Raw genomic sequence first — 24,323 nt, 5'->3', positions numbered from 1 at the left:
ACAGGCTTGATGCAGTTATTGAAAACAAAATATTTGCAACTAAATATTGAGTCTTATTCACTTTAATCTATTTTATGTTTATAAGTTCCAATACTTTTGCTCACCTAAAAATGTTGTGTTCCATTACAAATAATGCTATCTTCTAAGTTATGTATCAGATCCAGATGTAAATACCTGGAAATGAAAGCTGAAATGTTGATATCTTGTCTCATATTCATCTTTTGATGTCAAACCCAAATGTTTTCAGTCTACAACAAAAATAAAGGAATTCGCCTCACTGTTCCAATACTTTTGGAGGGCACTGTATGTATTGTGTAATAATAACATGAAAAAGAAAAAAAATATTATTTATTTAATTACTTTGGTATGGTTTATATACTATTATAGTGGGTATCAATTATGGGGTGATCAAAAAATCGATTTACATCCAAATCGGGATTTTTATTTAGATTTTAAATCAATAATTTGAAAAAATCTCCTTTTTTTTTTGGCAAATTATTGTATGTATTTTTTAACAATCCATTTTTGGATTAACATTAAACATCTATTCAATATTAAATATTATTGATACTGTTGCTTTGAATAATTTTTTGTTTTCCTTTTTTTGTATTGTATTTAATATTTATTGTGTTTGCGTGTCCTCAATTACTTTATAAATTTTATTGTAAAGCTGGGATTGGGTTGGAGTTGCTCTATTTTCTTTATTAGATTAATTATCATTATGTGAATTTTGTAAATAACGTTTTAAGAATATATTTTTGAAAATAATTTTTATAGGAAGGGAATAAGCGGTAGAAAATGGATTGATGGATTTTTATAGGCAAATGCTACGTCTATAAGTTGTACGTCAGCAGCCAAGAGAAGCACTTGTAAAATGTAATCTGCTTTGAAAAGTTTTTAGTATAATTTATGTACCAAATAATATATTACGAGAATCGTGTTGAATCGAGAAATGATTGAGTCAAATCGTCACCCCAAGAATTGTAATCAAATCGTAACGTGGCCAAAGATTCCCATATTTAGTCTTGATAGTATCGACATCTGGATCGACCAACCCTACTTTCCATTGAACATGTAATTGTATTCTATAACCGCCCCACCCTTTTGAAGGAATATTTCATGGGAGTACAATCTTTAACCATGCAAAACACTAGGGCACAGCTGCGCTCAGGATCGACGGGGCTCTGCAGCTCATCTGCCAATTGTCGATCAGTTAAAAAAAGGCAAATATCGGCCTCTGATCAGGTCCCATAATCGAGTTCGGGACATCTCTAGTGCAAACACTGCCAAATGTGCAAAAAGTGTGATGTAAATGAAATAATCAGCAGTACAACTTTTGACGTTGATGTTCAAGTGTGGTTATCATCCCACTGTTTCGATTTGGCATCACATTTAATCAGAAGCAGACAATATTTGGAGAGCGGTTGAAAACTAATACAAATTGCTAGAACTGTTAGCCGCTATGTTTTTTACCCTAATTACAGACCACGCACCCAGCAACTACAGGAGACTCTGCGGAAATATTTATGGTATGTATGATCCGTGGCACTGCTTGGCGTTGCTTTCGGGTTTGGCAGGATAATTGGACATTTTTCTGGTATTGTTGTTAAGCATGCACTGATTACTATAATAACTGTCCAAACCAAAAATTCAGACAATGTTCTTTCTTCTAAAGAGTGAGCGCGCATACTGTTCAAGTGTAGAATGCCCATGAAATGCCAAGGGCTCGTCCGTCATTGACGTGTACAAATGAGCCATTACGTAACGGACAATCGCAGGTCCTGTTTCTGAGTTTTGAATTTCAGAAGGCCTACGGGCTCAGCTCACTTCCCCAAGGGATCTAATGGCCATTCTGGTATGTCTGATATGTGGCAGCTACTGTGAAGCAAGTGGCAAAAAAACCTGGTACGAGACAGTGAGTTCACAGAAACAATGCAGTCTGCTAATTTGATTAATGGTCCTGATATCTAATACCCATTTGATGCAGGTAGTGACTTTAGGAAAGTCTGCTATTGGGGGGAAAAAACAAAAACAAAACATAATTTAAGCTTAATGTTAGGAAGAGTTTGATAAAGCAGTTACTTAAAGGCCTACTGAAACCCACTACTACCGACCACGCAGTCGGATAGTTTATATATCAATGATGAAATCTTAACATTGCAACACATGCCAATACGGCCGGGTTAACTTATAAAGTGCAATTTTGAATTTCCCGCCACACTTCCGGTTGAAAACGTCTAGATATGATGACGTATGCGCGTGACGTCAATGGTTGATACGGAAGTATTCGGACCCAATGAATCCAATACAAAAAAGCTATATTTTCATCCCAAAATTCCACAGTATTCTGGACATCTGTGTTGGTGAATCTTTTGCAATGTGTTTAATGAACAATGGAGACTGCAAAGAAGAAAGCTGTAGGTGCGATCGGTGTATTAGCAGCGGACTACAGCAACACAACCAGGAGGACTTTGAGGTGGATAGCAGACACGCTACCGTGAGTACAGCTTTGGCTTCCAAACATTTGATCGCTTGCTCGTGCGTACGTGCGTGTCGCTATGTGCATGTCACGTACGTAACTTTGGGGAAATATATGTTTCTTGCCGACTCTGATGGCTGCCGGGGTGTCGTCGAAAGCTACAACGCCTGCCGCCGTACCGTAGCTAAGTTAGCTTCAATGGCGTCGTTAGCAACAGCATTGTTAAGCTTCGCCAAGCTGGAAATTATTAACCGTGCATTTACATGTCCATGGTTTAATAGTATTGTTGATCTTCTGTCTATCCTTCCAGTCAGGGGTTTATTTATTTTGTTTGTATCTGCATTTGAGCTCGATGCTATCACATTAGCTCAGTAGCTAAAGAGCTTCGCCGATGTATTGTCGTGGAGATAAAAGTCACTGTGAATGTCCATTTCGCGTTCTCGACTCTCATTTTCAAGAGGATATAGTATCCGAGGTGGTTTAAAATACAAATCCGTGATCCACAATAGAAAAAGGAGAAAGTGTGCAATCCAATAAACCCTTGTACCTAAGTTACGGTCAGAGCGAAAAAAGATATGTCCTGCACTGCCTCTCTAGTCCTTCACTCTCACTTTCCTCATCCACGAATCTTCATCCTCGCTTTAAATTAATGGGGTAATCGTCGCTTTCTCGGTCCGAATCTCTTTCGCTGCATTTTAAACAATAGGAAAATGTGAGGAGTCCTTCCTCCGGTGACGTCACGCTACTTCCGGTATAGGCAAGGCTTTTTTTTATCAGCGACCAAAAGTTGCGACCTTTATCGTCGATGTTCTCTACTAAATCCTGTCAGCAAAAATATGGCAATATCACAAAATCATCAAGTATGACACATAGAATGGATCTGCTATCCCCGTTTAAATAAAAAAAATTCATTTCAGTAGGCCTTTAATTGTTACTCTTAGACATCTGTGATTTATCGTTTCACTTTCCCCATATCCCTTTTCCACTCAGGGTCAAGGCCATTAAGCCTGTCAGCTACGACTCACTTAACAAGTAGCCCCACATTCATTCTAAATTCTATTCCAGCCTGGGACATCCTTGAGGCCCTCTTATACTTGAACTCCTCAAAGAAGAGAATAGCTCTATTTGATAATTAGTGATGGGAATCGAAAACCGGTTCTTGTTCAGAAACGGTTCCCGGTGTATCTATCGATTCCTTGGAATCGCTTACCATTTTGTCAAGCGTTTGATGTCATTACACAACGTGCGTACTGTGTAGTGACGTCAGATCTCAAACAGGTCTAAACATTTAACAAGAAAATATTGCAACAGCGCTACTTGTAATAATTATAAGGCTGCTAGTTCATCAAGAGGAGGACACACGAGCAATATGCTGAAACATTTGAACACACAACAAGGAATAAATGAAAGTCACATTTTTGAACCGCTCCGATCTCATCCCAGGCAACAGTAACGCTAGCACGTCATCTGAATTTAAAGTTAAAGTACCAATGATTGTCACACACACACTAGGTGTGGTGAAATTTGTCCTCTGCATTTGAGCCATCTCCTTGTTCACCCCCTGGGAGGTGAGGGGAGCAGTGGGCAGCAGCGGTGGCCGCGCCCGGGAATCATTTTTGGTGATTTAACCCCCAATTCCAACCCTTGATGCCGAGTGCCAAGCAGGGAGGTAATGGGTCCCTTTTTATAGTCTTTGGTTTGAACTCACAACCTAATACAACAGGTATTAACTCACCTGTCATGTTAGCGCTATTATTTGTTAAATTGAAATAAATGCCTTCTTATTTAGATGAGCATGACGACAAACCGATTCTGATTGGCTCCGAGGAGGGCAGTTCCCGCTCCAGTTCAAGTCTGCCGCTAGACGAAGGTCACCGAGCATCAACTAAGTTTGTGGTCTATTTGCTGCAGTACACACTCCTAATTTTCGGTAGGGGAATGTTCAATTGTAGTCAGAGAAAAGTTGCAAGTTTTCCTCCCATCATATATGCTCTGTCATTATATTATACTGGCAAGGCTAAAAGAAAATTTTAATATTGTGTACAAGTCGATTCGTGTCAGCAATTAACTTCAAATGTGAAACTAACATGTGATATTAACTCATTACATGCAAAGTGAGGTTTGTCAAGACTTTATTATCGTTTTGATGTTCTTGGCTTACACTTGTTGAAACCCCACATTTTCTGAGATTTTCAATTCAAGGTTTTCATAAACCGTAAGCAACAATCATCAAAATTATAACCAATAAAGACTTGACGTCTCTCATTTGCATGTAATAAGTTAATATCACATGTTACTAATTGTGGTTAGAGTGTCCGCCCTGAGATCGGTAGGTCGTGAGTTCAAACCCCGGCCGAGTCATACCAAAGACTATAAAAATGGGACCCATTACCTCCCTGCTTGGCACTCAGCATCAAGGGTTGGAATTGGGGGTTAAATCACCCAATATGATTCCCGGGCGCGGCCACCGCTGCTGCTCACTGCTCCCTTCACCTCCCAGGCGGTGATCAAGGGTGATGGGTCAAATGCAGAGAATAATTTCGCCACACAGTGTGTGTGACAATCATTGGTACTTTAACTTTAAATGTTACATTCTTGTGTAATTTCCACATTATTTATTTTGTTAAATTCTACAGAAGAATATTTATTACATTTTTTTTTCATCTATTTACGTATGTGACCTCACTGTAGACTTTCTAAAGTTAAAAGTTAAAGTGCCAATGATTGTCACACACACACACTAGGTGAGGTGAAATTATTCTCTGCATTTGACCCATCCCCACAGGGGAGCAGTGAGCAGCAGCGTTGGCCGCACCCGGGAATCATTTGGTGATTTAACCCCCAATTCCAACCCTTGATGCTGAGTGCCAAGCAGGGAGGTAATGGGTCCCATTTTTATAGTCTTTGGTATGACTCGGCCGGGGTTTGAACTCACGACCTACCGATCTCAGGGCGGACACTCTAACCACAGGGCCACCAAAACTAAACAACATTAAGGCTAATCCACCTTTTTTTCTCTCTTTTTCCAAATAAGAAATCAATAAGAGAACCTTTGAAGTAACCGAATCGTTAAGCAGAATCAAAAGTGGAAATGGAAAATTCACATTCACATCCATACTAGTGAAAATGCCTACTTCTTAATCACAATATATATTAAACACTCCTGTCACTTGATATAACCGATTTGTATATAAATCTTTATAGCGGGATGTTGTTGTTGTTTTTTATTTAACCAGGAAAAAATCCCAATTAGATTAAGAACCTCTTTTTCAAGGGAGTCTTGGCCAAGAGGCAGCAAAGTTACACATAAAATCACATTCACATTACACATTAAAATGACAGGATGGACCATACTTGCCAACCCTCCCGATTTTTCCGGGAGACTCCCGAATTGCAGTGCCCCTCCCGAAAATCTCCCGGGGCAACCATTCTCCCGAATTTCTCCCGATTTTCACCCGGACAACAATATTGAGGGCGTGCCGTGATGGCACTGCCTTTAGCGTCCTCTACAACCTGTCGTCGCGTCCGCTTTTTCACCATACAAACAGCGTGCCGGCCCAGTCACATGTTGTATGCGGCTTCTGCAGACACATGTAAGTGACTGCAAGACATACTTGATCAACAACCATACAGGTCACACTGAGGGTGACCGTATAAACAACTTTAAAACTGTTACAAATATGCGCCACACTGTGAACCCACACCAAACAAGAATGACAAACACTTTTCGGGAGAACATCCGCACCGTAACACAACATAAACACAACAGAACAAATACCCAGAATCCCTTGCAGCCCTAACTCTTCCGGGCTACAATATACACTCCCGCTACCACCAAACCCTACCACCGGTTTTCGATTCCTATGCCTAAATAAAATAGAATGTACAACAAACAACTACAGTAGTTTTATGAAGTAATGTAATAATGTACAGCATTTAGGGCCTGTCCTCACAGAACCGTTTTTAGGTGGAACTGTGAAGATACTGTATGCCCTGCTTCAGTCTTTGATCCCCACGCAAACAGCATATTTGGTGGTCTGAAACGAAAGTTATTGAAAACCGGCTCTAGAGTGGTAAGGTCTGAAAACTCCGGCGTTGTTGTTTCCGTGCGTCGAAGAAAGCCACCATAGTACACTTGAATGATGACGTCGCCGCATCCTTCCCGGTCGCCGCCCTTACCGAGAGAATGCACACGCAACAGCTGTCAGCAACAAAGCTGTGATAGCGATATACAGTAGGTACTACTATAAGCACTATGGCAACACAACCTCGTCATCATCTATTAAACAGTCCTTCTCAAATAGTGGGGCGGGCCTACCTGGGGGGGGCACGGTGCGATGCCAGGGGAGGCGCATGTGACCTTTTTGCTGTACCAGAATATGATGAAGCGTATGTAGCACTTGGCTTCACTGCAACCACGGTGGGAGACGAGAAACGACTAGTGTGTTGTTTCCTTTAAAGGCCTACTGAAACCCACTACTACCGACCACGCAGTCTGATAGTTTATATATCAATGATGAAATCTTAACATTGCAACACATGCCAATACGGCCGGGTTAACTTATAAAGTGCAATTTTTTATTTCCCGCTAAACTTCCGGTTGAAAACGTCTATGTATGATGACGTATGCGCATGACGTCAATCGTTGGAACGGAAGTATTCGGACACCATTGAATCCAATACAAAAAGCTCTGTTTTCATCTCAAAATTCCACAGTATTCTGGACATCTGTGTTGGTGAATCTTTTGCAATTTGTTTAATGAACAATGAAGACTGCAAAGAAGAAAGTTGTAGGTGGGATCGGTGTATTAGCGGCTGGCTGCAGCAACACAACCAGGAGGACTTTGACTTGGATTGCAGACGCGCTATCCGACGCTAGCCGCCGACCGCACGGATGATCGGGTGAAGTCCTTTGTCGCTCCGTCGATCGCTGGAACGCAGGTGAGCACGGGTGTTGATGAGCAGATGAGGGCTGGCAGGCGTAGGTGGATAGCTAATGTTTTTAGCATAGCTCTGTGAGGTCCCGTTGCTAAGTTAGCTTCAATGGCGTCGTTAGCAACAGCATTGTTAAGCTTCGCCAGGCTGGAAAGCATTAACCGTGTATTTACAGGTCCATGGTTTAATAGTATTGTTGATTTTCTGTCTATCCTTCCAGTCAGGGGTTTATTTCTTTTGTTTCTATCTGCAGTTAAGCCCGATGCTATCACGTTAGCTCCGTAGTTAAAGTGCTTCGCCGATGTATTGTCGTGGAGATAAAAGTCACTGTGGATGTCCATTTCGCATTCTCGACTCTCATTTTCAAGAGGATATAGTATCCGAGGTGGTTTAAAATACAAATCCGTGATCCACAATAGAAAAAGGAGAGAGTGTGGAATCCAATGAGCCAGCTTGTACCCAAGTTACGGTCAGAGCGAAAAAAGATGCGTCCTGCACTGCACCCTAGTCCTTCACTCTCACGTTCCTCATCCACAAATCTTTCATCCTGGCTCAAATTAATGGGGTAATCGTCGCTTTCTCGGTCCGAATCGCTCTCGCTGCTGGTGTAAACAATGGGGAAATGTGAGGAGCCTTTCAACCTGTGACTTCACGCTACTTCCGGTATAGCCAAGGCTTTTTTTATCAGCGACCAAAAGTTGCGAACTTTATCGTCGATGTTCTCTACTAAATCCTTTCAGCAAAAATATGGCAATATTGCGAAATGATCAAGTATGACACATAGAATGGATCTGCTATGCCCGTTTAAATAAAAAAAATTCATTTCAGTTGGCCTTTAATGTTAATAAGCTTACAATGTTATGCAGAGGAATAGTTATATACATTTTATAGACAAATTATACTATTTTTAGTAACGGTGGAGTGGGGGGGCGCAAAATATTTTCTTCTTCATTGGGGGGGCGTAACGGAAAATATTTGAGAAGCATTGTATTAACTAGACATGCAGTACACACAAGTACACAATAATACTAATACACATGTCATATTATTTCAAATACAACAATGTCAAGCTCTTTGGTTAACTTTTGCTAAAAGTGTGGAATGACAAGACAATGTTGGTGAATTGTGCGTGTGCCGTGTGGTGTAAACAATGACAGCTATTTCCTTACTTTCTTTCATTACACATACCGTATTAGACAATAAAATACTACACACATTATTCTGTATGAACCCAATCCAGCTTTCTCTTCTTTATTTTTTACCTTCTTCGAATACTTTCTCCATTCTGTCTCGCAGCTCTCGTGTGTCTAGAGCAGTGGTTCTTAACCTTGTTGCAGGTACCGAACCCCACCAGTTTCATATGCGCATTCACAGAACCCTTCTTTAGTGAAAAATAAAATGATTTTTTTTTTTCTTTTCAAATTCAAGACAAAGTTATGTTTTGGTGCAGACTGGCCGTGCTACATTCCAACAGCTTTGTCAAGTCAGTCGCACGCTCTCATGTTTTTAATTATTTATTTCTTTAATTCAATGAATACAGTGTTTCCCATAAACTGCCAAGATACCTGTGGCGGTGGGGGCGTGGCTATGGGCGTGGTCACCATGACATCATCGAGTAATTTGCATAATTTACTACAATGATATGATTTTCTCTAAAAAGGCTCAAAAAATGTATACTTACTAATTAATAATAACAGTTTTGTTTTAAACGTCCATCCATCCATCCATCCATTTTACAATATAATTACAACACTTTATGTACATATTTATATACAGATTTGAACAATAAGTTATTCACTGAAATATATTTATTAATTGTGGTTCTTACAAAAAATATATCTTATAAAAATATAAAAGCTAAAATGTCTCTTAAAGCTCTGCCCCTTTAATTAGTGCATACTAAATAATTAAACTTTAGCCTACTACTACAACCATATTATTTACCAGCAACATAAAGTGAAACAGAGGCAGAGGTGTCCTGCCACAATCAGTAACAAATAAACAGAAAACAGTAGTGGTGGTAGATAGACACAAAGCTTCATCAACCATCTGACCCACTGAACAAAGAGCTCCAAAAATCTTGATCCTACACTTCTCTTTTGTAAAGTAAATCTGAACAGCCGATATGGGCATCTACATCAACTATATGATTTGCCTGATAAGCTGGACAGGACCAAAAAAAAAATTAAATTTTTTTTTTGTGGCGGCCTTATTTCTTTCGTGGTGGGCCGCCACAAATAAATGAATGTGTGGGAAACACTGTAATATCATTCACCTCTTCTTGTCAGCACTATCCTTCAAACTCACTTTTTTTTTCTTCCCATGTTTGGAAAAACAAAGTTATGTCAATATCTCGGCAAAAGCTAATGTTAGCGAGTAAGACCAAATGTTTTGGTCGGATCTTACGAGTTTTCACCGCAACAACTCAAATTTTTGCTCGCAAATAAAATTAACCCATATCCCAATCAAACTAATCAACAATCAATTCCACACGGTATTTCTTTACCACCGGTGAATCGCTCAATTTGCCGACCACTAACACCGCCAACAGCACATCTTCTGACAGCATTCAGAGAAAAGCTGTCAAAAGTGTGCTACGTTCATGCTACAGTACATTTTAGGAATTTAAAGCCACTCGAGTGACCATGTAGCCAAAATTACTTACCCACAGTCAGAATGGTTCCTCTATTTACATTCCTCCCCAGGAATGTCTGCACTGGATTTTCCACTGTTTGTGGGAAAATACAGTACATCGGAAGAACGGGCTTCAGCGTTGACGACTGTCCGTAATCCTTCATGTGTTTGGTGAAGCATGGGAAAGAACTACTTAGTCTGTATTTAATTTAGTTTTGACTTTTCCCCTCTTGGTAATTTAATGCCATTGCTCTCTCTGTCTTGACAGATGTCTGTTTCGGTGCGGGGCCTGTACTTTTTGCTGACCCTGTTTTTGGCCAGTTTCTTCGGGAGTGTTTTCATGCTGGGTCCGTTCTTGCCCCTCATGCTGCTGTCCCCCGCCTGGTACCGCTGGATCACCGATCGCATCGTCGCTACCTGGCTCACCCTACCTGTGGTAAATACATCTGATCGACTTTTTTATGTGTGTCCTTGGTCTGGTCTCCTGCATTTTTTTCAAGTTTGACACCAACACTCACTGAACTGTGGGATGAGAAGATGAAGAATACGAGCATATCAATTAGCAATAATATCACTGCTTTGTCAGTTTGTAGCAAATAAACAAAAATAGGATGTTTTTGGCATATCTTAGCAAGTCTAACATTATAGCCCAACTCCTCATGCTATTGTACACCATCTCTCCTATCCTCCTCCCATCTGCAGTCCTTGCTGGAGCTGGTGTTTGGGGTGAAGGTGGTGATCACGGGCGACGCGTTTGTCCCCGGGGAACGCAGCGTCATCATCATGAACCACCGCACGCGCCTGGACTGGATGTTCCTCTGGTGCTGTCTGCTGAGGTACAGCTACCTACGCCTGGAGAAGATCTGCCTCAAGGCTGCGCTCAAGGCTGTGCCTGGCTTTGGTAGGGGGATTTTAAATGTTATCCAAAAGGGGAAGGAAGCCAGGGTTATACGTTGTCTTCGATTTCAACATGCTTGCAAGTTACTCCGCCGGGAGGGTATGTATTTGCCGGGGTTTGTTTGTCAGTCAGTCAGTTTACCAAGCAGCATAACTCAAAAAGGTATGGGTAATTTACAGGAAATGTCAGAAGTGGTATAAAGTAGTGTTTCCTAACATCAATCAATTAAAGTGTACTTATATAGCCCTTAATCACAAATGTCTCAAATGGCTGCACAAGCCACAATGACATCCTCGGCTCAAAAAACTCAATCCAACGGGAACAACGTGAAACCCTGGAAAGGGACTGCAGATTAAGTCGCCTGCACCCCACACGTTTAGTATTTTATACGTAAGTAGTCAAATCTTAAAAGTCGCATCTTAAGTGCACAGGAAGCCAGTGCAGGGTGAGCCAGTATAGGCGTAATATTGTCAAACTTTCTTGTTCTTGTCAAAAGTCTAGCAGATGCATTTTGTACCAACTGCAATCTTTTAATGCTAGACATAGGGAGACCCAAAAACAGTACGTTACAGTAATCGAGACAAGACGTAACAAACGCGTGAATAATGATCTCAGCGTCGATGGTCGACAAAATGGGACGAATTTTAGCTGTTTTACTAACACACTTCATGTATGACTCATGACAGAGTTGGGTCGGAGATAAAATCGAGATTCTTTACCGAGTCGCTTTGTGTATTTGTTTTGTTGTCAAATGTTAAGGTGGTATTATTGAATAGGTGCCCATTTTTGGGCCGCGAGCGCCCCCTCGTGGGACACCAAAAAATATCCTCCTAAGCTGTGGTCCATATGGGCCGCAGTGGACCTCAGATGTAATACACTATACTCCAGTGCGACTTATATATGTTTTTTTCCTTCTTTATTATGCATTTTCGGCCGCTGCGACTTATACTCCGGAGCGACTTATACTCCGAAAAATACGGAATATAGATAATAATTGACAATATTACATGCTAAACATGATCCAATATATGTCTATATATCCATTTCATCATCAGACGAAATTTAATATTTAGCAACTCCATGAATAAATAATAAGTTCACCTTAAAGGCCTACTGAAACCCACTACTACCGACCACGCAGTCTGATAGTTTATATATCAATGATGAAATCTTAACATTATAACACATGCCAATACGGCCGGGTTAACTTATAAAGTGACATTTTAAATTTGCCGCTAAACTTCCGGTTCGAAACGCCTCTGAGGATGACGTATGCGCGTGACGTAGACCGGCGAACACGGGTATGCCTTCCACATTGAAGCCAATACGAAAAAGCTCTGTTTTCATTTCATAATTCCACAGTATTCTGGACATCTGTGTTCGTGAATCTGTTGCAATCATGTTCATTGCATTATGGAGAAGGAAGCTGAGCAAGCAAAGAAGAAAGTTGTCGATGCGAAATGGACGTATTTTTCGAACGTAGTCAGCAACAACAGTACACAGCCGGCGCTTCTTTGTTTACATTCCCGAAAGATGCTGTCAAGATGGAAGAACTCGGATAACAGAGACTCTAACCAGGAGGACTTTTGACTTGGATACACAGACGCCTGTAGAGAACTGGGACAACACAGACTCTTACCAGGATTACTTTGATTTGGATGACAAAGACGCAGACGTGCTACTGTGAGTATGCAGCTTTGGCTTCTAAATATTTGATCGCTTGACCGTATGTGCGCAACTTTTTTTTGCGTATGTACGTAACTTTTTTTAAATATATAAGCTTTATGAACCTTGGGTTAGGTGAACGGTCTTTTGGGCTGAGTGATTGTGTGTGTTGATCAGGTGTTTGAATTGTATTGGCGTGTTCTATGGAGCTAGGAGCTAGCGGAGGAGCTAGGAGCTAGCGTAACAAACACGCAGGTGTTTTTATGCAGGATTAATTTGTGGCATATTAAATATAAGCCTGGTTGTGTTGTGGCTAATAGAGTATATATATGTCTTGTGTTTATTTACTGTTGTAGTCATTCCCAGCTGAATATCAGGTCACCCCCGGCTCTCACAGCATCTTCCCTATCTGAATACCTTCAACTCCCCACTAGTCCTTCACTTGCACTTTACTCATCCACAAATCTTTCATCCTCGCTCAAATGAATGGGGAAATTGTCGCTTTCTCGGTCCGAATCTCTCTCACTTCATGCGGCCATCATTGTAAACAATAGGGAACTTTGCGTATATGTTCAACTGACTACGTCACGCTACTTCCGGTAGGGGCAAGCCTTTTTTTAATCAGATACCAAAAGTTGCAATCTTTATCGTCGTTGTTCTATACTAAATCCTTTCAGCAAAAATATGGCAATATCGCGAAATGATCAAGTATGACACATAGAATAGATCTGCTATCCCCGTTTAAATAAAAAAAATTCATTTCAGTAGGCCTTTAAGACCGCTTGGTCTGGTCGCTTGGTCTGGTCCACTGGTCATGTGACCTCCGCAGGGCGTGCTTATATGGCGTCATCTGAACGTGCAGCGTCCTTTTGACTGACTCCACGTGACGCCCTGACAACAGCCTATTGCCCGGTGAGTCTCTTGAGTGCGTGTCTCGCGTTGTGGTGTACATCTGACTACACGCCACTCAAAACGTTATCTTCTCCAAGTCACAACACTGACATTGTCTTTGTGACGGGGCGCTTGCTGCTCCCGCTGTCACTGTGCAGGCGCGTCCTCGCTCTCCTGGCCAGAGAGAGAGAGGGACGTGCGCACCCTCACAGTGATCCTCATCAATTTGAGGACAGTTACTCATCTGAAAACCCACCATAAATAAAGCGAAAGGGTTTAGAGACGGAACTTTGCATTTGTACAATGAGTTCTCGTAAAACTGAATCCTTCATGTTCCAGGTTGGGCCATGCAGGTGGCCTGCTTTGTATTCATCCATCGGCGCTGGGAGAAGGACAAGGAGCACATGGAGAACATGCTCGACTACTTCTGCGACATCAGAGAGCCCCTGCAGCTGCTTCTCTTTCCCGAGGGCACCGACCTCACCGGTAAGAGGCAGAGAACACGCCCGCATTTCACATTGTCACTCTCGCCCAGCGCTGGCCTTTCACCTGCCCGAGCCCTTTTGCCCTGACATCGCTATGGAAACACAATTTGTAAGCGATAATGCATAACCAAATGCTTGGACTCCACACTGTCATCTCACCGAGAAGACTCTTGATGTGACAAGTGACACCAGCGCATAAATGTCCCCCTTCCTTAAGCCGAGCAAAGTCCCGTGGTGCTTCATAAGAGGTGAAGGTGAATGTCTAAGTGCATATCATGTGGTCATTAAGGGTCTGGTGAAGTTACATCATAATTCAGCAGTAGCTTTAGGGTCTTTTCATGTTCAATGTCATGTATGTGCACATACAGCATGTAAGCCTCTTAAATCTCCAGGCTTATTTGGTAGCAAGACAAGGGGGGTTGGGGGGGTGGCACTTGCCCAACATTAGGTACACTTAATGCAATTTCTTCCAAGAACTTTGTAATTGAAGCTCAGTTTTGATTATTTACTGACAATATATTAGTGTTTCTTCAAATACTGGCTGTTATGTACTAAACTGCAGAGTACCAGGTGTTTTAGGGAGTCGTCCCTTAGTTGTTACTAGTGTTCTGAAAATTACTTTATTTGGAACATGCATACATACACTACCGTTCAAAAGTTTGGGGTCACCCAAACAATTTTGTGGAGTAGCCTTCATTTCTAAGAACAAGAATAGACTGTCGAGTTTCAGATGAAAGTTCTCTTTTTCTGGCCATTTTGAGCGTTTAATTGACCCCACAAATGTGATGCTCCAGAAACTCAATCTGCTCAAAGGAAGGTCAGTTGTGTAGCTTCTGTAACGAGCTAAACTGTTTTCAGATGTGTGAACATGATTGCACAAGGGTTTTCTAATCATCAATTAGCCTTCTGAGCCAATGAGCAAACACATTGTACCATTAGAACACTGGAGTGATAGTTGCTGGAAATGGGCCTCTATACACCTATGTAGATATTGCACCAAAAACCAGACATTTGCAGCTAGAATAGTCATTTACCACATTAGCAATGTATTGAGTGTATTTCTTTAAAGTTAAGACTAGTTTAAAGTTATCTTCATTGAAAAGTACAGTGCTTTTCCTTCAAAAATAAGGACATTTCAATGTGACCCCAAACTTTTGAACGGTAGTGTACAACATGATACATCACAATTTCCAGTTTCTCTATTCAACATGTTCGAAAAGGAGTAATAGCAGTTGCTAACACTTTTGTTCACTTCCTGTTTTCAATTTATTCACAATATACTCCATAAGTATTAAGATTAACAATAAATAATCATTTGTGAAGTAAGTTATATTTCCCTACTCAGTGGCCTAGTGGTTAGAGATCGGTAGGTTGTGAGTTCAAACCCCGGCCGAGTCATACCAAAGACTACAAAAATGGGACCCATTACCTCCCTGCTTGGCACTCAGCATCAAGGGATGGAAATGGGGGTTAAATCACCAAAAATGATTCGCGGGTGCGGCCACCGCTGCTGCCCACTGCTCCCCTCACCTCCCAGGTGATGGGTCAAATGCAGAGGACTAATTTCACCACACATAGTGTGTGTGCGACAATCATTGGTACTTTAATATGGTGAGATAAATAAGATTATCTAGAAAATGAATGGATGGATGAAATAAATTCAGAATGTTTATCATGGTTCTTCTTCTTTGTACTTCGTAAACACTTTAAGTTTGAAGAGTTTCTTGAATTGGATCATATTAGTACATTGTTTGATTTATTTGCTTAATCCATTTCATAATTTAATTCCACATACTGATATACTAAAGGTCTTAAGTGTTGTATGTGCGTACAAATGTTTTCAATTACATTTTTCTCTAAGGTTATATTTCTCCTCTTTTGTTGAGAAGAATTGTTGTATAATCTTTTTAGCTGTTTGCAAATTCACTATGTCGTAGAATTTCAGTATTTTCGATTTAATTACCGTAATTTCCGGACTATAAGCCGCTACTTTTTCCCCTCGTTCTGGTCCCTGCGGCTTATACAACGGTGCGGCTTATTTACGGCCTGTTCTTCTCCGACACCGACAAAGAGGATTTCGGTGGTTTTAGTACGCAGGAGGAAGATGATGACACAATGATTAAAGACTGACTTTTCATATACCGGTAGGCTGGTTATTTTGATAACGTCCAGGCGAGCACTTTATATTACTTTGCACCGTTGTATTATTTGTATTCTGCACGAATGCTGTTCGCCATGTCAAAGATGTGAAAGTTTGATTGAATGATTGAAAGATTTATTGTTAATATGATTGAATGATTGAAAGATTTATTGTTAATAAATGGGACGCTTTGCGTTCCCAAACAGTCATCTCTGTCCCGACAATCCCCTCCGTGGTAGCAGGAACCCCTATATACTACGGTAATTACACATCAAAACCCTGCGGCTTATAGTCGGGTGCGGCTTATATATGGAGCAATCTGTCTTTTCCCCTAAATTTAGCTAGTGCGGCTTATAGTCAGGTGCGGCTTATAGTCCGGAAATTACGGTAAATAAAGGGTTTGAATGTTCTCTATATCCAACAGTATGTATTATTCTAACTGATCTTTCAAAAACGAATTAATTATAGTTACTTTACCAAAAAAGTACTTAAATTCCTAACGGAACTACTTTTTAATAATGTAATTAATTACTAGTGAAAGTAATTAACACGTTACTTTAAAAAAAAAAAAAATACCAATATCTGGCATATGCAGTTGAGAGATGTTTCCTATGAGGGCACAGCAAAGAGGAATGAGCGAAACTGCCCAAAGATAGGTGTGCCAAGCTTGTGGCATCGTATTCAAAAGGACTTGAGGCTGGAGTTGCTGCCAAAGTGCATCACCAAAGTATTGAGCAAAGTCTTTGAATACTTATGTACATGTGATTTTTTGTTCATTTTCAAAAAAAACTTAAAAACTTTTTCACATTGTCATTATGGTGTATTGTCTGTAGAATTTCAAGAACAAAATTAATGTATTCCATTTTGGAAAAGGGCTGGAACATAAGAACATGTGGATAAGTGAAGCACTGTGAATACTTTCCGGATGCACTGTATGTCTGATATTTATTACATACTAGGCATTTTTATCCTTTTTTCAGTTTTTATGTTATGGGGATCGATAAAGATACTCACCAGGCATTCTACAGGCGGCAAATCTGCGCTATCTTCGTTGTGACAATCACATTTTTAATGCACTTCATCTTCGACTTTTGTCTCATCAATAACACCTCTCCTCATTGGGGAATCTTTGACACGAGCAATGTCAAAAGACAACAGCGGGACGCGAGGAAGACTGCGATCAGCTAGTAAAAGCTGGCGGGCCATGATAAGTGGAGATGCAAGATGCGCTTCATGTTGGACATTAATAACACAGCTCCACATGACAATGGTGAGCCTTTTGAGCAATGTGGAAAGACTCGCAATGTTAACACGAAATGCTAACACAGCGAACGATCATAGCTGCAATTGTCCAGTTGACCAAGTTTTTGCAGAACAACTTGCGCCTGTGATTTCAGCATTCTTCCACCTAGCGATTAGATAAAGAACTACCACTGTTAGAACAGAGTATTGGAGGAATTACCGAGTTAAAACGGGGCTGTGTTCACTGGCTATGGTCATGCAGTTTTAATGGAGGTCGGATGGACAAACAAACAACCCTTATACATGCGCGAGGTGAAAGCGCACTTAAGCCGGACTTAAATCTTCTACAAATGACACATAAGCTTGTGTAAGAATCACAAGCTAAAGGGGGATACACATGAGGTCTGCGTCCAGATTAACTGCCTCTCTGTAGTCCCTTTTGTCCTCCATGGCTGCCTGAAGGAGCTTCTTGCGTTACATAATATGACTAATGAGTCACCATATAGTTTACATGTTCCAGGGAAATGTTTGGTTAATAAACACTCATCTTTGCTATGTTTATATCCTTGTTTTGTTTTTTTAACATATGTGTGTCTCTGGCCCTCTGCTAGAACATGGTCACTCTGCAACCAACACTACTATCATTATTATTGTTACTACTGTTATGTTTAATTTAAACACAATAGTACTATACTATCACAGTCGTTGCCCTCTATTGTTTACAGTATATGAAGTCAGTCCTTTTGAAAATACTCTTGTGTGCTGCTCTGCCATGTGATTGCTGTGACTCCAGCTGTCCGCTTTATGCCCCGTCCATCTCTTGCAGAAAACACGAGAGCGAGGAGCGATAAGTTCGCCTCCGAGAACAACCTCCCGAAATACGAACACGTGCTGCATCCACGCACCACCGGGTTCACTTTCATTGTGGAGCGGCTACGAAAAGGTCAGAAGTTCAAACTGTCCGAGCAGCTAGCATACACAAGAGAAGTTCAGCCTTGTAATGTAAACTCAAGTTAACATAATACAAATGATCTGGATTACTAGTTCCTTATCCCATTTCAAACATTTCCTAAAAATGTCATCAAAATCTGCCCTTAACTTTTTGAGTTACGTTGCTAAATAACTAACTGAAAAGAAGACGCTGGCGAATACACAACTTCCTGGTGGAGGTAATTATTAAGGGTGTCCGAATCCGATTTTGATATCAAATATCACTATGATATCAGCAAAATAAAAAATATCGCATTACATCGGCTTGCATTTACACTCCCCACGATATTAGCTCTGATACAAGCAGTCCTTACTTATGAAAAACTGGACACTATTGTCTTCCAATAAGCACACAATGTTGGTCTGTTCCTGAAGTTATTTACAAAAGGTAAACATGGTTGACTATGGGCTACTACTAGTGTGCAGCTAGACAACAGCTAAGCGTACAATAGCACACGAGCTAGACATGCGTAATAATAACTAGCCTTCGTTGAATAATATTGTAGTCTAAAACAGCACATTTGTCAATATAAACAAGTCTCAAATAATTATAGTTGTATATCACTTACAGATACAAAGTCTCTAAGGCAGAAGTGCATTTGAAAGTATCTATTAACAAATGTGTCCGCATCATTCAACTTCCTGTGCCATGAGTTTAACTTTAAAAATGATTGTGACCAGATGTCTTTAAAAAACAATTACCACTTTACATTTACGATCCCTATGTCGTTATTTGTTTTAAGCATTCAAATTTGTCGTATTGAAGTATATATGGAGTCTACCAACAGATTAAGTTAGAACTATACGCTAAATGGCAACAGCAGAGGATGCATGCCCCTCAACAAGAAGATAGAGGAAAAGAAGTAACTTATTGACTATGGCGGACGCACGCACATTTTCTGGACTTATGCAGATCCAAAATACACATCAGCAGGAACCGATAAGTAAGAAAAGTTGGTTTTGCATCATAAGGCCAAACAAAACGCCAGATGTCTCCTAACATGTGCCATTTTAGGGTCCTTATACACACACTGTAACAATACCCGTGAAGCACAGTACGTCTGACTACGGTAGCCATAATGCGCCGAAAAACCATCAAGCATTGCGGTTTCATAGCTTACAAATGTCGCACTAAAACATTTTGAAAACATTTTGAACGCCGTGCGTAATGTTTTATATTCTCAATGAATCTTTCAAGTTTTGGTCTTGCTTGCTTATGGGTACTTTTTGAACAGGCGGCAACCTGCAGTCCAAACGTATCTGGTGTGTGTGACTGCCATCTGCTGGTCACACTTATTTCACCGTGTATTTTCATTTTCATTTCATTTATTTATTTATTTATTTCAGGCAATGACATTAAAAAAAAAAGTACAAAGTTGACAACACTATATAAATGTATATAGTGCAAAAGGTATGTAATGCATGATTGTCCAGTTTTGCCTGAAAGGGAGTGGGAAGAAGATCATTTATTTAATCCCACCCCCAGTTCTCCATTCAGTGATTATTCCATTGAGTTTCACTGTTACTTTGTTCAAGGATTATAATACAAATGTTGTATTATAGTGGCATTACTACAGGTAACAATAATTATTACACTGTAACAATAATTTGTATAAATGTAGGAAGAATGGTAATAGACAACATAGCAATAATGGTAAGGAAACATTGAGCACATGTTAACACTTTGAGACAGAGTACAACAGCAGGTCAAATTAAAGACCCTCATCTCTATATTTGAACCAGACCCGATGTTTGTATAATAGATTAAATCGATTAATAGTTTGGCATTGCAAGTCCAGTTTGTTCCATAGTTTTACTCCTCATACAGACACACAAAAACGTTTACGAGTGGTTTGAGCTCTCGGAAAAGAGAAATATCCAAAACCTCTCAAGTTATGAGCCTGCACTCGTCTTATAAAAAAAACGTTGTAGATTAGGCGGCAATAATTTGCTAAATGCTTTATATAAGATTATTAATGTATTATATTTAACAAGGTCATCACATTTGAGCAACTTTGATTGCATAAACAGATTATGAGTACACTGCAAAAACTGAAATCTAAGTAAGATGAAATATCTCAAATAAGGGTGATATTTGCTTATTTTCTGTCTGATAAGATAATTCTTCTCACTAAGCAGATTTTATGTTCGAGTGTTTTACTTGTTTAAGGGTTTTGGTCCTAAATGATCTCAGTAAGATATAACAACTTGTTGCTGAGATTTTATGACCTATATTGAGTAAAACATGCTTGAAACTAGAATATCAACTGATGCAAAGCTGTGTCATTAACACTCACAGGTATAAAACTACTTTTTTAAAGTAATCATTTCTTACTTCAAGCATGAAAAAAAAAATCATGATGCCGAGCGCATATCATTATGTCAATATAATGGCACTAGCATGTACTTAATTTAAGAATATATTTCAACATATTGAGCAAAAAGCTCTCTTTTTTTTCTACCAAGAAAAGTGCACTTGTTATTAGTGAGAATATACTTATTTTAAGGTATTTTTGGGTTCATTGAGGTTAGTTAGTTAGTTAGTTTCTTCGGTCAATGGTCAACAAAATAAACAAACAGTTTTACATAAACAAACAGTTGTACATTCATAAATTGAAAATGTTGCAGACCAAAAGGGTTTAGGCTGAAGTGGAACACTTATTGCGCCTAACCCTATAAACAATGTCAAATACAAGATGAGCTTCCAAAAATTATGAAATGTCCTTTTCACAACATATTATAAATTGTACACAACATAAACACTGTTCAATTATATACACAGTAAAGACATGTGAGCTAATTTTACTTGTTTTGGAAAGTCTTGACAAGCCGAATTTTCTTGTTGTATTGGCAAATAATTTTGCTTTGTTCAAATAAAATACCCCTAATTTGTGTATTTTTTTAACTTGTTTTTGAACACTGACTTTTTGCAGTGTATGTTCTAAAAAAAACAAGGTTGTGAATGATCCGCACCGAATAAAATTGCTTCGAGGTCGGTAAGCGCAACCAGAATTATTCCATACATTAGGCGCACTATCGATTTTTGAGAAAATGAACGGAAAAATACGGTAAATGTTTTGCATGTGTCAATGACCGCTTATGCTGGCGTGATTCAGCTATTTCGAGGACTGTTGACCTAAAAACCGGTTCCATTGCAATCTGATGATCTCAGTGCTCAATGTGTCTGCGACTGCTGCCTACCTGCACATTCTTCCATTACCCTGCTGCTTTTAATGTTTCCCTATGAGCCAATCATTCTGGCCGCCCTCCAGTGTTCTAAAATACTCCCTCTGACGCCTCCCATCCCCCAGCTGGACACGAACTGGCCAAGCAGGTGTCATGAAGTGTGATGTCAGCGCACTTGTCTAATTCCGTCCCCACTGCGTCGCTAACACTGACGGACGTTTGCGCCGTGGTTCTTGACAGTCAGGGAGGTCCGATAATATCGGACTGCCAATATTATCGACTGATAAATGCTTTAAAATGTAATATATGGAAATTATCGGTATCGGTTTCAAAAAGTAAAATGTATGACTTTTTAAAACGCCGCTGTGTACACGGACGTAGGGAGAAGTTCAGAGCGCCAATAAACCTTAAAGGCACTGCCTATGCGTGCCGTCCCAGTCACATAATATCTACGGCTTTTCACACACACAAGTGAATGCAAGGCATATTTGATCAACAGCCATACAGGTCACACTGAGGGTGACCGTATAAACAACTTTAATACTGTTACAAATATGCGCCACACTGTGAACCCACAGCAAACAAGAATGACTAACACATTTCGGGAGAACATCCGCACCGTAACACAACATAAACACAACAGAACAAATACCCAGAACCCCTTGCAGCACTAACTCTTCCGGGACGCTACAATATACACCCCCCCACCCCCCAACCCCGCCCACCGCAACCTCCTCATGCTCTCTCAGGGAGAGCATGTCCCAAATTCCAAGCTGCTGTTTTGAGGCATGTTAAAAAAAATAATGCACTTTTTGACTTCAATAATAAATATGGCAGTGCCATGTTGGCATTTTTTTTCCATAACTTGAGTTGATTTATTTTGGAAAACCTTGTTACATTGTTTAATGCATCCAGCGGGGCATCACAACAAAATTAGGCATAATAATGTGTTAATTCCACGACTGTATACATCGGTATCGGTTGATGTCGGAATCGGTAACTAAGAATTGGACAATATCGGAATATCGCACTGCAAAAAGTCAGTGTTCAAAAACAACAAAAATAAAAAATACAAAAATTAGGGGTATTTTATTTGAACTAAGCAAAATGATCTGCCAATAGAACAAGAAAATTCGGCTTGTCAAGACTTTCCAAAACAAGTCAAATTAGCTAACCTCAATGAACCCAAAAATACCTTAAAATAAGTATATTCTCACTAATAACAAGTGCACTTTTCTTGGTAGGAAAAAAAAATAGACCTTTTTGCTCAGTATGTTGAAAAATATTCTTAAATTAAGTAAATGCTAGTGCCATTATATTGACATAATGATATGCGCTCGGCATCATGATTTTTTTTTTCATGCTTGAAGTAAGAAATTATTACTTTAAAAAAAGTAGTTTTGATGACACAGCTTTGCAACAGTTGATATTCTAGTTTCAAGCATGTTTTACTCAATATAGGTCATAAAATCTCAGCAACAAGCTGTAATATCTTACTGAGATCATTTAGGACCAAAACCCTTAAAACAAGTAAAACACTCTAACATAAAATCTGCTTAATGAGAAGAATTATCTTATCAGACAGAAAATAAGCAAATATCACCCTTATTTGAGATATTTCATCTTACTTAGATTTCAGTTTTTGCAGTGTGAATATCGGCAAAAAAGCCATTATCGGAAATCTCTACTCAAAATGGCCCTTCTTGTTCCCAGGAGACAACCTCGACGCCGTCCACGACATCACGGTGGCGTACCCCAAGAACATCCCGCAGACCGAGCGCCACCTCATGCTGGGCCTTTTCCCCCGCGAGATCCACTTCCACGTGTGCCGCTATCCTGTGGCGGCGCTGCCCGCGTCCCCCGCACAGCTGGAGTCCTGGTGTCAGGAGCGCTGGGCCGAGAAGGAGGTCCGCCTGCGGGACTTTTACGCGGGCCAACCGCGGGGCTTCGAGCGGGAGGGCGTCGCCCGCGTGCCGCCGTGCAAGTCGGAGCTGCGCGTGGCTCTGATCAAAGCGGCCTCCTTGCTGTACTGGAACGCTTTCATCGTGCTGTGTTTCGCCGGCCTCTGGTTCTGGGCCCCCATCAGGCTCTATTTGGTGGTCATGGTGGGGGTGTTTGTCGCCCAGCAGAAGCTGGCCGGCGGGCTGGAGCTGCTGGAGCTGGCATGCCATCGCTACTGGACCTCAATGGCTGCCAATGGCGAGGAGAAGAAGACCGAGTGAGGACCCTTTAGGGGTCAGCCATGCATTTAAAAAAGGGAATAAGACCACCTGACCTCAGTGAATACTGCTTACAAGGATGTGTTGACGCCATCCGCCACTTTGCGTGTCCTTTTGTTTGCTCCCCCTAAACCGCAAGTTTATGTTTTGATGCTCGCGAACTGCAACCCGATGTCCACCTGGGCATGTTAGTGCAGATCTAAAGGAGTTTACTTGGAATGTTCCTCCGTTAGAGTCAGCCGCTCTATTACATGAAATGGTGGCCTACAGCAGGAAACTGCACAAGCACATCAGGACGAGAACGAGCCTCTCTTGGGTTTTCTTTTTGAGAAGAGCAGGCAAAGTGTTGGCTACATCTACGCGGTACAATCACACTACAGTCGTCCCTCGTTTATCGCGGCAAGTCGCTCCCAGGCCTGACCGTGGTAAACATATTTAATTATTATTAAATCCAATATTTTTGTTTTGTTTTACAACCTTCTTTAAATATGTTTTTTTAACATTATTAGCGCTGTGTAAACATGACATAGCACTGATGTAGTCACCTTTACACTGTTTT

At 40.5% G+C, this 24,323-nt stretch overlaps 1 protein-coding gene across 1 annotated transcript in view; it reads left to right on the top strand.

The window, feature by feature from the left end:
• The window catches only part of LOC133645582 (lysocardiolipin acyltransferase 1-like), a 38,488-nt gene that overhangs the window by 13,874 nt on the left and 291 nt on the right, over positions 1–24,323 (top strand). The window contains exons 2-6 of the mRNA XM_062040426.1: positions 10,317–10,484; positions 10,751–10,949; positions 13,842–13,988; positions 18,196–18,312; positions 23,259–24,323. The exon at positions 23,259–24,323 is cut by the window's right edge and continues 291 nt beyond it. Coding sequence (XP_061896410.1) covers positions 10,317–10,484; positions 10,751–10,949; positions 13,842–13,988; positions 18,196–18,312; positions 23,259–23,767 — 1,140 coding nt within the window. The 3' untranslated portion in view covers positions 23,768–24,323. The remainder of the gene's footprint in view (positions 1–10,316; positions 10,485–10,750; positions 10,950–13,841; positions 13,989–18,195; positions 18,313–23,258) is intronic.

The sequence above is a fragment of the Entelurus aequoreus genome, linkage group LG03 (genome assembly GCF_033978785.1).
Source record: "Entelurus aequoreus isolate RoL-2023_Sb linkage group LG03, RoL_Eaeq_v1.1, whole genome shotgun sequence".
Lineage (NCBI taxonomy): Eukaryota > Metazoa > Chordata > Actinopteri > Syngnathiformes > Syngnathidae > Entelurus > Entelurus aequoreus.
The sequence above is the reverse complement of the archived record's forward strand: the minus strand, read 5'-3'. Positions and strand labels throughout refer to the sequence as shown.